This window comes from Apis mellifera, linkage group LG15 (assembly GCF_003254395.2).
Source record: "Apis mellifera strain DH4 linkage group LG15, Amel_HAv3.1, whole genome shotgun sequence".
Taxonomy (NCBI): Eukaryota; Metazoa; Arthropoda; class Insecta; order Hymenoptera; family Apidae; genus Apis; species Apis mellifera.
In genome coordinates this window covers 3,248,127-3,265,267 of record NC_037652.1, presented here as the reverse complement: position 1 = coordinate 3,265,267, position 17,141 = coordinate 3,248,127, and the positions used below count along the sequence as shown (strand labels likewise).

Here is a 17,141-nt window from a genome sequence, read left to right as displayed (position 1 = left end):
TTTTCATTAAAAATATATAAATAATTTTAATATTCTCAAGATAATTAATTAATTTTTACAATTAGTTAAATAATTTAAAAAATTTATAATTCATTAAATTTATTAATTTTAAATGTGTAATTTATTATTTTTATTTTTTTTATATTTTTATATTTCGATTTCTTTGAATTTTTTACAATATTTTTGCAATATTTATTAATTTAATATACAATTTAATATAATTTATTGTATTTTAAAAAAATACAATAAATTTGTTCTTTGTCTATAACCTCTAAATTTTTGACATGCAATTATTCGTTGCCTTAATGACAATTTATATATAAAACGTAAAATTTTTTTTAATTATAAAAGAAACATGGACAAAAATAAAGATATTATTGTATGTGTACCAGGTAATTATATTTTTAAAATAAAAAAAAAGTAATTAAAAAACAAAGTAATTAAAAAAAAAAATCATATTTTTTATAGGACAAAGGTTATGTATTTCTGACAAAGTTAATATTGCTGGACCAGGAACTTATGAACAACAAGGCTATATTTATTCGAAATTAGCTGGTTTAGTAAAATTAGTAGAAAAAGAAAATGTAAGGAAGAAGAAATAAATGAAATATATTATTTAACATAATTAATATTATGTATATGAATTATATAAATAATATATTTTGAGTTTTAGACTCGAACTGTTGAAGTCCATGGAATAACAGAACAAAGTATTGTTCCTGCACCTGGTGATATTGTAACTGCTATGGTTACTATTGTTAATCAGAGATTTTGCAAATGTAGTATAAAATGTATAGGTGACATTGTATTGACAAGACCTTATAGAGGTATTTTAAGGAAAGAAGATGTACGAGCAATAGATAAAGATAATATTCAAATGTACAAATGCTTCAGACCTGGAGATATTATTCTTGCTAGAGTTGTATCCTTGACCTTTTTTTTTTTTATAAAAAAAAATATATTATTAAAATATATTAGTAAAAATATATAAATAAATTTTGAATTATATAATTTCCTATGTATTCGTTAGATGCCAATGACAGAAGGACATACTTATCAATTAAGTACAGCAGAAAATGAACTAGGTGTAGTGATAGCACATAGTGAAGAAGGTAAATTATTAAAGATAATATTACTTTTTTTATTAATAATTGATAATTTTTATGTTACAGGTGTAGCTATGATACCCATTAATTGGACACAAATGCAATGTCCTAAAACATTACGAAAAGAGTTCAGAAAAGTAGCAAAAGTAATTCCAGAGCATGTTATTGCAGATCAATAATTTAATATTAATATTTTTTTTATATTCTATTCATTTGAAAAAAAAACAAAATAAAATATCAATTAAAGTATATATATATGTATATGTATATATATATATATATATATTTTTTTTATATATGCATATATTTTTTTCACAATTTAATTCATAATTCATTTTATCCATAATTTAATTTAATCATTAAATTTATATTTTAATAAATTGTTAGACGCATAAATAAAGAATAAAAATTTAGAAGTTGCTAAATTATTAGAATTATTATTATATTTAAAAAATGTAATTATAAATATAATATTTGAAATAATTTCTTCATCTATGCAATTAAGAAATTTTGATAATATAATTTATATACAGTATGTACAGTTTTTCTGGAAACGTGTAGATATTTTGAAAAATATGAATATTATAAATTTAATAAAAGTATATCAAACTTGTTGGTAAATTTTTTATTGCATTTATGCATTTAATTTTTTTTATGAGTAAATAATTCAGTAAAAATATTTAAGAAAAACAACTTTAACAATCTAAAGATAATTTGTCAAGAAATAATCCTTTAAGTAATTCTTAATATATTATTTATTATCAAATAATATAATAAAAATATAAAACTAAAAGCAATGTATAACATAAAATGTATAACATAATGTATAACATGTATAACATAAATTGTTGTAATAATTTAAAAAAGAATTAATTTATATTTACTTAATTAATATAAATTAGGTTATAAAATTTAAATTTCAATATATATAATTTTAATTACATATTTGTTTTTGTTTTATTTTTAAAAATGTTTTTTCTTTTAAAGAAAGCAAAAGTGGATCAAATTAATAAATAATCCTATTAATAAAAATCATAATTAAATTGATTTAATAAATAGCAAAATATAAGCCTGAAAATATAAATTAAAAAAAATTATTAAATCTAATATCATTAAATTTCTATAACGAAATTTTAAAGATATGATTTAAAGATAATTACATAAAAATATAAGAAAACATTGTTATAAATAATTTAATATAAAAATTATTTAAATTGGAAGAAAAATTATCTAAAATATAAAACTAAATATTTAAAATAAAAATTAATCAAATCTAAAAAGAATATAATATAAGATAATATATAAAATCAATATAAAATATATTTAAATTAAACAATATAAGTATATAATAATTAAATAATTAAAATATAATATATAATATATAATATTTCAATTTTTATATGCTAATGTTAATAGAGAAATTTATAACCAATCAGAAAACGTTAAAATCTAGCGGTGAAACGAATTTGTGCGCATTATAGTGCGCATCATAGTGCGCATCTTAGTGCGCATAGCATCAGTTACAGTTGAAAATTACAGTGACAGACCGTGTTTCAATGATAAAAGTGCATAATTATATAAAATTTTTAGTAATAAAGTGTTGTATTACAGTTTATTAAGCTTAATTATAAATTATTAAGCCTTGTGTAATTAATATGTGTTTATTTGATCATTATTATACTAGATTTGATCGTTTTTATGACAAATTATCATTTCATTAGAATCGGAATAGTTTCGAAGGCGGGATAGTTTTGAAAAAATCACAGTTTCTACGTAGTTTGTACAACATGATTCAAAATATTCCGACAATTTTCGTGCAAATATGGTAAGATTTTATTTTATTTTAACAAAAAAATAGTAATAAATTTCATTTTCTTTTTATTCATCTGAATAGTTAAATCAATTTATACATATTTCTTTCTTCAATGTATCTATTACGACGTTTAATTTGTTATTTCTGTATTTGTTTTCATTTTACGCTCAAAGGCCGAAGGCTGAATGTATTTCTTATAATCTCTTTCTAGGAAATGGATTATTTGCTTTTGTACGACGCTCGACATGTTTCGATTTGTCGAAATGTAAGCATATCCCCTCTCCAATTTGTAATTCGATACATCGAAATCGCTGTGCGATGTCATTCCGTTGTCGAAGCTTGTGAAAATTAGACGCTTTGTTTCAGGTGCGTAATTTCTATCTATTTTATACTTATTTAACAATTATTTTTTTATTTTTTATATTAATATTTTATTAATATAATGAATTTATTTAATGTAATATTTATTAAATATTAAAATAATTGAAAATTTTTTAAAGAGTAATTTATTTTTTTTTGACCAATTTGACTATTAAAATTACTCGTTATGAGTTCTAAAATAAGATTTAAGTTATTAGTTTTATTTTAATATGGTTAATAATCTTATTAACTTACATTTTATACATTTATCTTAAAGATTTAACTTTTTCTGCACAAAAATAACTGATTGTTGAAATTACTTTAGGCGGGAAAAAATATTTTCAATATGGACGCCATGATGGTAAATCATATTTTATGGAGAACAGGTAAAATTTAAATTTTTATGCAAAAAAGAGAAAATCTCTGTATAGAAGAAAAAAATATCTTTTTGGAAATACGTAATATTTTTTTTTATTAACTACATATATATAGTTTTTATAATTCTTTTGAAAATAACAATTTTTTTTAACAAATGCGATAAAGAAAAGAAGAAAGTATATTTTATTTTATTTCTTTTTTTACATCTTTTCTTCTTTCACTAATGCAATTTTATTTCCAGAGTTATTATGACTGCGTGCAATGCAGTCGATAGAATCAGTGTTTGCTTCGTAATAGTATTTTTTAAGTATTTTTTAGAGCGCAATAACTCTAAGAATAAATAAATTTAATTATAATCATACGCGAAATTAGAGTCAGTGTTTATTTGTTGATTACATATAAATTGACGCGTTAATAGTTTTTTATTTTTATTTTTTTATTTTAAATATTTTTTGGTATTGAGTAGAATCAGTGTTTTTCTCAAGAGGATAAAGCGATCATCTATCCATAAAAAGGTAATTATCCTTTTTTTTTATCTAAATTTTTATTTTTCTATTAAAAAATAAAACTATTAGAGAATTTCAATTTTTAAATTTTAACTTTTTATTGGAAGATTTCAATATTTATTATTATTATATCTTTAGAATTAGAATTTCAATCTTTATTGTCAGTATATTTCAATATACTTAATAAATTATAATATTTCATTTTTGTTACAGATATTTCTCACTCTTCACAATGATTTTTTATGGATTACGATAGTATTAATGATAATGCAGATTCTTCGCATTTAATGGTGAGTCGCATGCATTTTGATTCCTCCAATTACTCAATCATGTCGTAGAATAAAAAATCCATATCGACACGAGTGATTGGTTGTATACGTAGAATTTTGTACGAGCACAGTGACCACGGATATTTATTTTATATCTGTGAATAGTAACATTTCCTTTTTCTGTATTTTATTTATTTAATTCAGGATAGGTCTCCTTGTACATAATATTTTTAAATATTAATAATTTTTTAAGTTTAATTATTTAAAGTTAAATTATTGTGATCTATTATTCATGCAGATTAATTTGAATATTTGCAAATATCAAATATATATATAAATATTAGTGTATAAATTAAACACGAATATTCAAATAAATAAATAATAAATAATGTGAAGATAAATCATTTTTAATTTCATTTTTTTTTTTATATTAATTTTAAATGATTTAGTTTGTCTGAAAATATATTAAATATTATGTGCAAGAAGACATTTCGCGACAGATAGATTTTGATATCAAAGCTACAAGTTTTGAATACTTGCTCTTTTATATTATTTTCAAAAATTTGCTTTGATAAAGGAATCGTCTGAGGATATTTTTATTAATATTTAATTTTGAATTAATTATTTAATTGAATTGCATTATTACATTACTTTTTTAATAAATATATTTCCTTTTAATTAGTAATTCTTTTTAATTAGTATTCTTTAGAATATTAAAATTTTAATAATTTATTACATTGATACAATAAAAAGTATAAAGTAGAGTCATTAAAATTTGAAATATGAGATTATACAAAATCATTAGCCCGTTAAATATTTATGCTAATCTATTTTTTTAGCTTAGGATTTTCAGGTTTAATCCCTTCCATACCCATTGCCAGAATTTCACTCAAGTGCCCAGGCGTTACTTGAGTGAAAGAAAGGTGGCGGGTATGATGATCCTAGTTTATAAGTTTATCAAAATTTCTCAGCGACTGACGATGCGTTAGTGTATCGTGCACGATGTATCTTCCACATTGTGTGTGTGGTTAGGCTGTGGAAATGCATCGTTTTAACTATTAACAATTATTAATTCAATTACAATTTATAATAACAATATCACATCACGTTATATGTAGATTAAAAATAGTAATACAAGATTGATAATAATTAAATTTACTCTCAAATTACAATAAATAATAATAGTTTGATCTTTAATACGTTTATCTATTTCAATATGATATTTTTTTTGATTATATGTAATTTTGTTGCTTTTTTACGCAATGGTCGCTAGCCTTCGTCAGTCGATTTCAGGAAAATGGTACGTAAAGTTAGAGTGTGAAAGTAGTATGCCAAGCTCGGGTGTCGGAGGCGTCCCGGGACGCTCTCCCTAGTGTAGGCTTTTGCGCCCGAGTGTTATGCGTGAGAATCGTGGAATGAGTGTGTTGGTATGCCTGTTTTGCCATTTTATTAAATATAGGGTTAGGTAGGATAGGTAGTATACTTCTGGTGTGTCTGTTAATTATAAGTAGGTAGGGCCAGGCAGGTTCTGTCACAGTCTCTGATCGGGTAGGCGCGTTTTCGCGTGACAACCTGTTTCTGGAAATATAATTTGAAAAATCGAGAGCGAGGCTGAGACGAATGATCATCGGTGGCCATTAATTTCTAGTTTTGCCTCTCGATTTTTCGAATTTCGCGGTCGCGGTCGCGAGGTTGATTTCGAAACGAACGTTGCGCTCGAGATTCTGCGCATGCGCGAACAACGATCACTGCGATCGTTGTTCGCGCATGCGCATTTAGCTTTCGCGATTTAGTTCTTTTTTTTTATTTCTTTTTTTTTTCTTTTACGATTAGTGAATCTCGAGCCTAGATTTAAGTTTCAGCGGGCATTGCGCCCGAAGAAAGAAGACCGAAGAGGCCCGACAAACTGTCACGAAGAGGGCTGCAACGAATGGCTTCTCATTTTTTGGATCTTTTTTGGATCCAAAGAATGGGAAGTCATTGTTACTATTTCGTCACTGTGCTCGTTTTAGTAATATGTAGTAATTGTTGTTCTATCGGCCATTTTGCATGCTGGCCCATCATTCGGATCCAATCATCGCGTGGGCAAATCGCGTTTTTTTTGCATTAGTATTCCGATAAATAAATTACAGTTTGAATTAAAGTTTCATTTTCAATTAGTGTTGCGATAAAAAGAGATAAAATCGCGTTTGCTATAATGTAAAAAATACTGCTTTGATTATGAATTAGTCTAGTTTTTTTATTTAAATTTTAATTTATTTTATAGAATATCGGTATATTTGAAGTAGATTTTCATTTATATAATAATAATAATAATAAAAAATTTTGTATTAAATGCACTTCAAGAATTAGCGTTGCGTTGATGAATAATCGCGTTTTTTATAGTAGTGTTGCGTTTACAAATTGCCCATATTTCTTCCACTTGAACTGGGAGAAATAAATTCCTACTTCTGGATCACCTGTTGCAACTAAAAGAGTTGTACACAAAGGTGATTGCACAACAGGAACCTCTGATATGCGATATTCCGCTATTAGTGTATAATAATGAGTGCATAAATTAGTTTATTACAATTTCTTAAATAATTAAAACATTTTTCTAAAGATGCATGTTTTCGCGAATTTTTTCTTTTTTTTTTTTTTTTTGATAAAAAATTATATTGCAAAAACAATAAAGCACTCTACGCGTTTTCTTTTGAATCTTTAGCATATTAGTGTTGCGAAATAGAAAAGATGTTCCACTCACGGTTTGTTCGGATTTATATTGAGTGGATAATTTTTTTGGTAACCCTTTTGGCTACCTTTTCGTCGGATTTTTCTTTTCAGCATTCATTTTTTTGAAAAATGAATAAATTTTTGTGCAAAAGAAGAATAGACAGCAACTTCCAAACTTTAGGTAAGGCCTAAATTATTATTTATTTAATATACAATATATAATTTATGTCATTGTATAACTAATTATCAGAAATAATATGAATTGGTTGCGAACGTGATTATATTTTTCGTAAATAAAAAATTTATTAAGGTAATAGAGTAATTCTTCGGTTCTGTTATTTGATTTTTATTTTACTTTATATTTTTTTAAATAATTTTGTATACATATTTAGATTATACCATATTAGATGAAAAATATTGATCTTTTTTGTTGGTATTTCAGAACATGTGGTAAAAAGATGTTCCGTTAGATGTCACTTCTAGTCTATTTCTTGTCCTTATATCTCATCCGTTATCGAGAGTCGGTAATCGAGTCGGTAACAATAGCAAAGTGGCAATAGATCTTTAGATTTTTTAGATATGGGATAAAAAATAAATAGGATTATAAGTTTTTATTGTATATCGTTAATTAAGTAATTATATCAGATAAAATTATGAGTATTTTTGTTGCACATATAAACATATTTGCATTAATATTGTGCTTCGATTTATGTCTTGTCGATATAGAAGAAACTTTCACATTAATTAACATTTCATGGTAATGTAGATTATTCTATTTTTAGAATTCTACATTACCATAATATTCAAACGAACATATTTCATATGTTTTTATCAATTAAGCAACAAATAAAGTTTACTCATAATTTAAATAAAAAAAGAAAAATTTCTAATCGTTATTATTTTAATTTTTAATATTTTTTAATATTAGAAAAAACTATTTTGATACATTTATTTAATTATTTTTATATTTTTACTTTTACGAAAAAATTATACAAAAATAGGGAAATCGAAATTATTAATTTCATTCTTTCTTGAGAATGAAAAAAATCTTTTGAACTTAAAAACTTCGTTAATTCTAAAGTATAGAAAATTGTTTGTCTCGAATTTCGCGTCACGAAACGCGATTTTTGGTGATTGATGAAGTACCGCCGAAGAATGTCCTAATCGGTGATCGGGTTCTACTACGTCTCATTATAAGCAGGCAAAGTCACAGAACCACAGTTTTATCTCAGATCTTTGGGGCTAGCCTTGTTAGCAAGCTGAACTATGGACTATTACATTTATCTAACCCGATCCACCGAAGTTGGAACACCGTCGTTGGTTTCTCGGTACGGCAGTGATGGATATTTCACGGTTAACGTCCTGACACTGTCGCACGTTCAACCGAAACTAAAACCGTCTTCGTCTCGCTCCAAAGAACGTGCTCTGTAACCTTAATTCCGTTCTTCAACCACCTTCTCGTTAACATCTACCTTCCCCCTTGATTTTCTTCTTTCTTTCTTTCTTTTTTTTTTTTTATCTTTATCATTGAAATCGACCAGGGCAGAAAGTAGTTGTTAGAAAGTATATTCGAAAAGAAAATTTATTACAATGATTCTTTGAATTATTTTGTTATGTAAAAAAGAAAAAATACCATTACATTAAAAGTATTGATTTTACATTAGAATAATATTTCGTAATTTTTTTTTTTTTAAATTTTGTTAAAGATATTAAATTTCAATCATTAATTTATAATTTAAAATCAAAATTTCTGTATTATATTCAATATTATAACACTTCTTTCGAATAGATTGCAAGATTTGGCAATTTTTTTTTCCTCAACAATCACAAGTCATTAAAACTCATTCATTCATTTCCTACGATCGCTCGTTTGAAAATTGTCGCGTGTCGTCGATTATCCCTTCACCGTTGAAAAAGGAAAACATGATTATCCCGGGTAAAGAAAACGTTGTTCCAGGAAATTATACCGCGAGGGCAGTTTCCAATGTCGCTAGTATACGTAGCTAGGTCGTAGATAAGCTAGAATTATGATGGTCCCCGTTTAAGACAATTAAGGTAGAACCGGTTAACAACACGTGTTACAACCAAAGCCCTTCCCTCCTATCTCTGCTTCGGACTCATAACCCGGCGTCATGTCTTCTAACTAAGTTCGCTTAAGCTACCCTTAAAACTGGCTCAATTATTGTCCATCGGTCCTTTTAGCGGCAAGCGTAACGCGTGGACATTACTAATTCCGTCGAGTTAATTTCACGCGGTGAAAATTTTGTCGTCGAGCCATAGGGAAACGTATACCTGTACGGTTGACAATAATTATTCGTTCGCGATACAGTAGAGATGAAGAGATACAGCGGCTATGCCAGTTCGACGATGTCATTTGTTACCGGTATATCAGATCTATCGCGCATGCGCGACGCGTACGCATGCGCAGAACGGGCCACCGTCCGAAAATTGCTAAATCTTGCTAGATGTTTTTAAAACATCTTATTAACCATAATTTCGAGTTACAAATATACGAATTTTAGAGTAATTTTTGGATTCAGAGAAATTTATTATTTTAACGCGTTTTAAGAGGCGACGTTTCCTCACGAATTTCGGCGATTCTTTTTTTTTTTTTCGTTTCTGATCCAAAAAGAATAAAAGAAAGATGAAAGTCGGGGCCAGTTTTACCAAGAGGAGAGTCAAAGCCCACGTTTAGATGAAAAACTGGTTTACAATTTTGATCACGTCTCGCTACGGACAAAAAGAAAGGGAAAAAAAAAAAAAAGATATTTAAGAAATTTACTTGGGGCAGAGCTATCGGTATATCTCGAAGCGATAGATGTGGTACATTGATAATAATGGAATAAATCGCATTTTATAGTTGAACGAATCCAAGATTATTCCCTTCTTCTTGCTCATTTCCTCCTTCTCTATTTTGTCCGGCATAATTCATTCATGGCACACGCGTAGTAACGCAATCGTGGGCTTTTAAATGGGCTTTTATGGACAGTTCCGGTTTTACATGGAACGATTTAATCGCGTTTACCCGCTTTTACCCACCTCGAAGTGCTACTCGTCATTTTCTCTCGTTATAATACGTATAATTTCTTCTTGGAAATTGATTTCGTCCATTTTTTTTGAAAAATATTCCTATACAACTCGGAATATATTTGTACTTTCAATATAAGAGAACGATACTTTCGTTTTCTTTTTCTTTTTTTTTCAGGAAGAGTAAATTTCTTAAATAAAGACGAGAGTCGTGATCAATTACAGGAACAATTCGATCGATTTTTAAAGTAACGAGGGGTGATTTTATTAAGGAAAAGAAGGAACGGCAATTCGAAAAATCTGGTGAATCCAACGAACAGTCAAAACAGTGCTACCAGAGTAGCAACGAGTTAGAGCTGGAAATGATACGAAGAATTTATCCCTAGAGCTCTTTGTGATCGGAATTCGTCGTGTCACATGGGATGACAATCGTTTTACGGCGCATTCCGTTGCACGAAGACCGAGTTCCTCGCGATACCGTGTTATTAATACACGAAACGTGATGCGGTTGTTTCGTGGACAGCCAGTCGTGGAGAGCAGGTGAAAAAAATGCGGCCGTGGCTCCCTCTAATTTATGATCTCCTCTCTTGTCGATGCTCGGCTGGTCCACATATTATGGTCCTCCATTTTTTCTTTTTTTTTTTTTTTTTGTCTCCGGGACAAAACACGATGTTTTGAATAGAAAAATTCTGGCCAGAAGGGGTTCCATTGAACCGATGTAATTAGTAATATTTTACAAAGTTTAAAGTTTCTCATTAGTGTTAATTAATTTTTCTCTCTTCGTTCGTCCATGGAAATAACGTGGATGGATTTATTTTTATTTTATAATTAAAAAAAAATTGGGGAAATGAAATGACTCTTCGTTTTGAAATTCTTGCGTATCAGAGGCTTGATGTTAAGGAATAAAATTGTATGAAATCTAGTTCAGGATGGATTAAAAATTAGATCAAAAATTAGAAACTAGATTTAGATCAATTCATCGATAAATTTGATACAAATTAATTTTTCGTTATTGTGTGATGTTCCTCGTGTAGAAAGGCAAAATTGAGACAAAGATGGAACAAGATGGTGTATCACGCGAATTATTTCTCGCAATTATTCCCTTTCACGAAGTTGTAGACGAAATAAAGGGGTATAAAGAGGGAAGAGAAATCGTCCGATTTAACGTCTTAATTCGCGAAACTGCTCGCGGCGGTCCAATGAGCAAGACGAATTGCTGCCGATTTGCATTTAAGCGCGAGATAAAGCGACCCCCTCGAGCAAATTAATCCGCCATTTTATTCCTCTCACATCGAGATCTTGTGGATCCGCGAACGTTCGATATTTGATCAAATGAAGAAGAAAAAAAGAAAGAAAAAAAAAAAGACGTATCGAAATCCAATAACACCTCCTAATTTATTAGGAATATATGTATTAATAATGCTCATAAAATTGAGTATGCAAATAGAAAATATCATTCAGGTTTAATGTGAGTTTGAGTATTTATTAAAATAATGTAGAATCCTAAAATTGAAAAATATGGATGAAATGAAATTTTATAATTATTAAAGTTTGATCCTAAAGGGTTTGATGATCCTGTTAAATATAGAGCAAATAAATGAAGGATTACTATAAATAAAATCACTAATGGTAAAATAAAATGTAACGAAAAGAATTTAATATTTCTTCACGCGATTTTCAAATTTATCGATAGATTAGTATTTTGCAAATTACTCGTAAATTATCGCCTCGATTATTTAGCTTTCTTCGAATTCGAAACCAACGAACGAAGAAATTATCATGTTTCGATAAATCGTGTTTCGTAAAATTTTTGATATATTTACTTCGATTAAAATAATTATTCATAGTATAGATCAAGATCGAATTTTAATCTCTTCCGTATCCATTCAATTCCCCGCCCTATTGATACTCGAAAGAATATTGAAACACTTTTCGAAAGGAAGAAAGAAGAAATACGAGTTTTAAGAGGTTATTTCAATAAGTTTGTTCGTACAATTACCACAGAGTTATCTGTTTTCTAATATATCGTATGTATATATATATATATATATTATATCTTATCGCATATTTAATATTCTTGCCTATTCTCTCGCGTTTAAACTTGATTCCGTGTTTCACTGTGCCACTTTCTTGGTAATTAATTACCAGGAAACTTTTACGCGTTCTTAAGGCACTTCTAATCACAACATGGAAACGAGTCGTATGGATTTTCGCTATAAATCACACCCACGATGTATTACGAGTCAAGAATATCTATCATTATATGATTACATTTTTCTTCCTTTTCACTCGAACTCTTCTTTACAACGATGTCTACATACTTATCACATACGTATTTGTTTATTTTAAAAATTTTTTTTTTGCAGTTAAACAATGACGATGGAAAGTTTTCGATCAAGATATTTCAATCTCTTTCTATCTTTATAAAAGTTTTAAAAAAATTGTCAAAATCTTTAAGACTCAACTTAATAAAAATTTCCTTATTTAGTTAATTGAAATTCGATGATAATAAATAAAAAAAATTACAATTATAAATTTAAACTTAATTAAAAAAAAGTGATTGGTTGGACACGAATTTAGGGAACAAAGTTGTGAAATGTTGTTCTTCTAAACTAAAGGTTAAGATTAAAAATTCCTATTTAGAGGGAGAGGGAGAGGAGCACAGGTAGGAAGGAGATGGCGTCTTTGCGAAACTCACTCGGCCGTGCCTCTATCTGAGATACCGGTATCGATATCGCGTGTCAATTAAGCGTGACAAGTGCGACAGAAAACAGCGGGAGAATTAAGCTCGACGACGTGAAAAGTACGTGGGCGAGCATTCGTGGTTGTAACACGAGGCAGATATGTATATACGTGTATGTACTCGCGCAGGTGTCGTCGACTCCTTTTTTCTTCCTCTCCTTCCTCCTAGCCATCATCTTCTCGTCCCTTCTTCCTTTCTTTCTTTCTTTCTCTTTGCTCTCGTTTTTGTTTATTTATCCTTTCACCCCCTCCCCCCTTTTTCGAGGATAATAAAACGCCTGTTGGCAGGTCATTACGAGTAACTTGGCTCCCCGTGTTGAAAATTTCCTTTCTTCTCTTTTCTTTTAAATTTAAACAATTCTTAAATTGAATAAATGTCAAGAAAAATCCTCCAACACGATCATTTACGACTCTATCATCAAATATGAAGAAAATTTCTTTAACTGTTCTTTCTGATTTATCCCCGTTCCGTGGCAATTTGTATATCGTCCACACGGAATCGTGTGTTCGGTTGATTCGAGATCCTCGAGGTTGACACGGGAACATTCTCGGCCGGCGATGAATCAATTCGAGAATGAATCCACCGACGATGTTACACGCCGCTCGTGTACACACCGATGGGAGCGAAGGCATTCGGTCTAAACGGATGGAGGGGGAGGGGTAGAGGAATAGATTCACACCTGTGCGCGTGGGCGAGGTTAGAGCAAGGCGAGCATTGCTCTGACGTTTCCTACGGACGATTATAAGGATCTTTATGGCGGCAGGAAATTCCGGTCGGAGCTGGGGGGGGTTGATTCATTTCGATCGCATTACACGCAGTAATACGATTAATAAATTGGGAGAACCGATCGGATCTCCTTTGAGAGAGGAATTTTTAAAATTATTCCATATTTTTATGCTTATCAGTGGAACTTCAAATTTGGCGAAATTAGATAGGGGAGTTCTCATCTCGGGACAATTTCTCGAACGATTCGCGGTAACGGATCGGTTAATGCGATACAAAATTAAACGAATCCCTCAATTTTGCGCTTGAAAAAAGGTATCATCATCGTTGCGCAATTCGTGAAAATTCGCCGATTCCCCGGAACGGGCCGCGCTTCGGGCGATCCTCGCGGCCAACTTCAATTGCTGGCCCGAGGAAATTTCCAAAGAATATCGATTCGCCCGAATATCCGTGTATTCCGGGAAATTTTTCGGTGGAGGATAATTTCGGTGCAACCTTAATTCGCCACCTTTGAGGGTGAATTGATAATAAAAGTGTGCAGTTGACTTACAGGACGTTTCATATCGAGCGAAATTAATTCACAAGCTATCTCAAATTGATATATTATTTATTTATCGTTTAAATTCGAGTTCAGCGGGTTTGTCTTCAAATTTGAATTAACCGGAGGATGTATGATATTTTATCGAATTGAGAAAAATTCCAACTCCCCTAATTTCTAAGAATTCATTTTCGAACTTGCTGTACTCGAACCTGTTTCGAATTACCACCAATCCGCGGAAAATTAATAAAATTCAGCGTGACGACGCTCGAAGGAGGGACCTCCCTTCCACAACTGCTAATAATCTTATCGACTTATCTATAAAGAAGCATCGTGCGGAATTTCGCTTGCCCCGAGCATCCTTCAATCTTCCTGTTTCGCATTTTAACAAATTCCTCGTACACTGGATTCAAAGGAAATAAAAATAAAAGATAAAGAGTAATTTTAAACGCTTACAAATCAATTTGCCAACTACGAGTAAAAGTTAGGTTAGAAACGCCTCATCCATATTCGTTTTCAATAACGAACGGATAACCTAACCTCAATCGATGCCAACGACATTGCTCGGACGAAAAACTTTTTACAGATCTTCTTGATGTAATATCAATAATGATCCAAAGCATATGAATATATAAAAATATATTTAAAATCGTGGAATTAAATGTAGTTCGTTGTCGGGGAAAAAGGAATATGTCATCCATATTCGTTTTAAACAATGAACGGATAACCTAACCTCAATCGATGCCGCTTGGAGGAAAAAGTTTTCACAGATCTTCTCCCTATAATATCAATAATGATCCAAGGGATATAAATATATAAAAATATATTTAAAATTTACAGTGGAGATGGAATTAAATATAGTTCGTTCTCGGGGAGGAATATGTTATCCACTCCTCCATATTCGTTTTAAACAACGAACCTAACCTCAATCGATGCCAATGACATCACTTGGAGGAAAAACTTCTTAATATAATATCAATAATGATCCAAGACATATAAATATATATAAATATATTTAAAATCGTTACAGTGGAGATGGAATTAAATGTAGTTTTCGAAAAAGAAACGTGTCATCCATTCTTCCATATTCGTTTTAAACAATGGACGGATAACCTAACCTCAATTGATGCCAACGACATCACTCGAAGGAAAAAGTTTTCACAGATCTTCTCCCTATAATATCAATAACGATCCAAGGGATATAAATATATTTAAAATCGTTACAGTGGAGATGGAATTAAATGAAGTTCTCGGGGAAAAAGGAACGTGTCATCCATATTCGTTTTCAACAACGAACGGATAATCTAACCTCAATCGCTCGGAGGAAAAATTTTCACGGATCTTCTTGATATAATATCAATAATGATTCAAGATATATATGAATTTATATAAATATATTTAAAATCGTTACAGTGGAGATAGAATTAAATGTAGTTCGTTCTGAGGGAAAAAGGAACGTGTCATCCATATTCGTTTTAAACAATGAACGGATAATCTAACCTCAATGCCAACGACATCGCTTGGAGAAAAAACTTCTTGATATAATATCAATAATGATTCAAGATATATAAATATATAAAAATATATTTAAAATCGTTACAATGAAGACGGAATTAAATGTAGTTTTCGGGGAAAAAGGAACGTGTCATCCATATTTAAAAAACGAACGGATAATCTAACCTCAATCGACATCGCTCGGAGGAAAAATTTTTCACAGATCTTGATCATAATATCAATAATGATCCAAGGCATATAAGTATAGAAAAATATATTTAAAATCGTTGCAATGGAGATGGAATTAAATGTAGTTCGTTCTCGTGGAAAAAGGAACGTGTGACGTAGCAGGTATGCGCCACGATTACAGGCATAATTCGTAATTTAGTGGACATAATCGCGAGCCGCGGTTAATAACGAGCAGCGGCCCCCTTTGACGCGTTGATATTTCATCGGAGCGGCGATATAATTATGTTTGAGTCGCGCTGTAACACGATTACAGCACGTGCACGCGTTATTATTTCGCTTTGAATAATTCATACGGGGGCCGCGTATGGTGATTCCCCGCCATCATATCGTCATGGGAATCAATCTGCTCTCCCCGAGCATATACTCCGTTCCTGTTATTCGGGCCGTTTATTCCTGTGTTATTATCGCTTCGACGCGATGTTCCTTCCTCGAAATGAGACATTCCGTGTCCGGAGAAGGGGTCGATCTCTCGATCCTTCGATCCTCGATCGGCTACGGAGTTGTCGGATTGCGTTTAAAATTCGTACGATTTAAATTGGAGAGAAATATATTTCAATTGATACGCGCAATACGATTTCTGATCTTATCTTGATCCGTGCGCATATTTTCAATAATCCTCGAAGAGAAATCACCTCGAAAAGAAATTTGAAAGGGGAGGAAGGATAAATTTATCATTGTGCCAATCAACGTATCGATATTGAACCGCCATTCATCACGAATATACACCGATCTAATTATTCATCGATCTTCCAATAATTATTTCTAATAACCGTTCGTCGGCCTGCAAAATTTGTAAATTTGTAAATTTGCAAATCCCATAAAATGTAAATAATAAAATCGAAAGTCAGGGCAATTAATACACATCGATCTCACGATCCCGATAGCGATCGTCGTGTCTCTGATTATTTACGTACACGCCTTATTATTATTCGTCGAATGAATTATTCGATCTTGTGCCCGATCGCCCGGCAGATTTATCATCGAGATGGTTTGGACGCCCTGTAATTTCCTGGGTTTCTTCTTCTTCTTCTTCTTCTTCTTTTTTTTTATTTCTCCTTCTTTCCTTCTTCTTTCCTTCCTTCCTTCTGGTTTCTTTCTCTTTTTTTTTTATCCCAAGTCGAGGTATATATATAACCGAGGAAGAGGAGCGTTAGCGACGTTTAGGAAAGAAACCGGTAATTTTCGCCGTAATTAACCGTAATTAACTGCAACGATTAAGGAAT

General features: G+C 30.4%; 1 protein-coding gene across 1 annotated transcript; it reads left to right on the top strand.

Moving 5' to 3' along the window:
- Positions 1-246: 246 nt before the first annotated feature.
- Positions 247-1,355, top strand: LOC552072 (exosome complex component CSL4). The gene is made up of 5 exons (XM_624450.5): positions 247-392; positions 469-584; positions 674-922; positions 1,031-1,112; positions 1,173-1,355. The coding sequence occupies exons 1-5, from the start codon at positions 356-358 to the stop codon at positions 1,283-1,285; spliced, it is 597 nt and encodes a 198-aa protein (XP_624453.1). The 5' UTR covers positions 247-355; the 3' UTR covers positions 1,286-1,355.
- Positions 1,356-17,141: the final 15,786 nt, after the last annotated feature.

Coding starts and splice junctions, on each gene's coding strand:
- LOC552072 (XM_624450.5), top strand. CDS start 356: ATGGACAAAAATAAAGATATTATTGTATGTGTACCAG. Junction 585..673: donor AATTAGTAGAAAAAGAAAAT/GTAAGGAAGAAG, acceptor TTTGAGTTTTAG/ACTCGAACTGTTGAAGTCCA. Junction 923..1,030: donor ATATTATTCTTGCTAGAGTT/GTATCCTTGACC, acceptor TGTATTCGTTAG/ATGCCAATGACAGAAGGACA.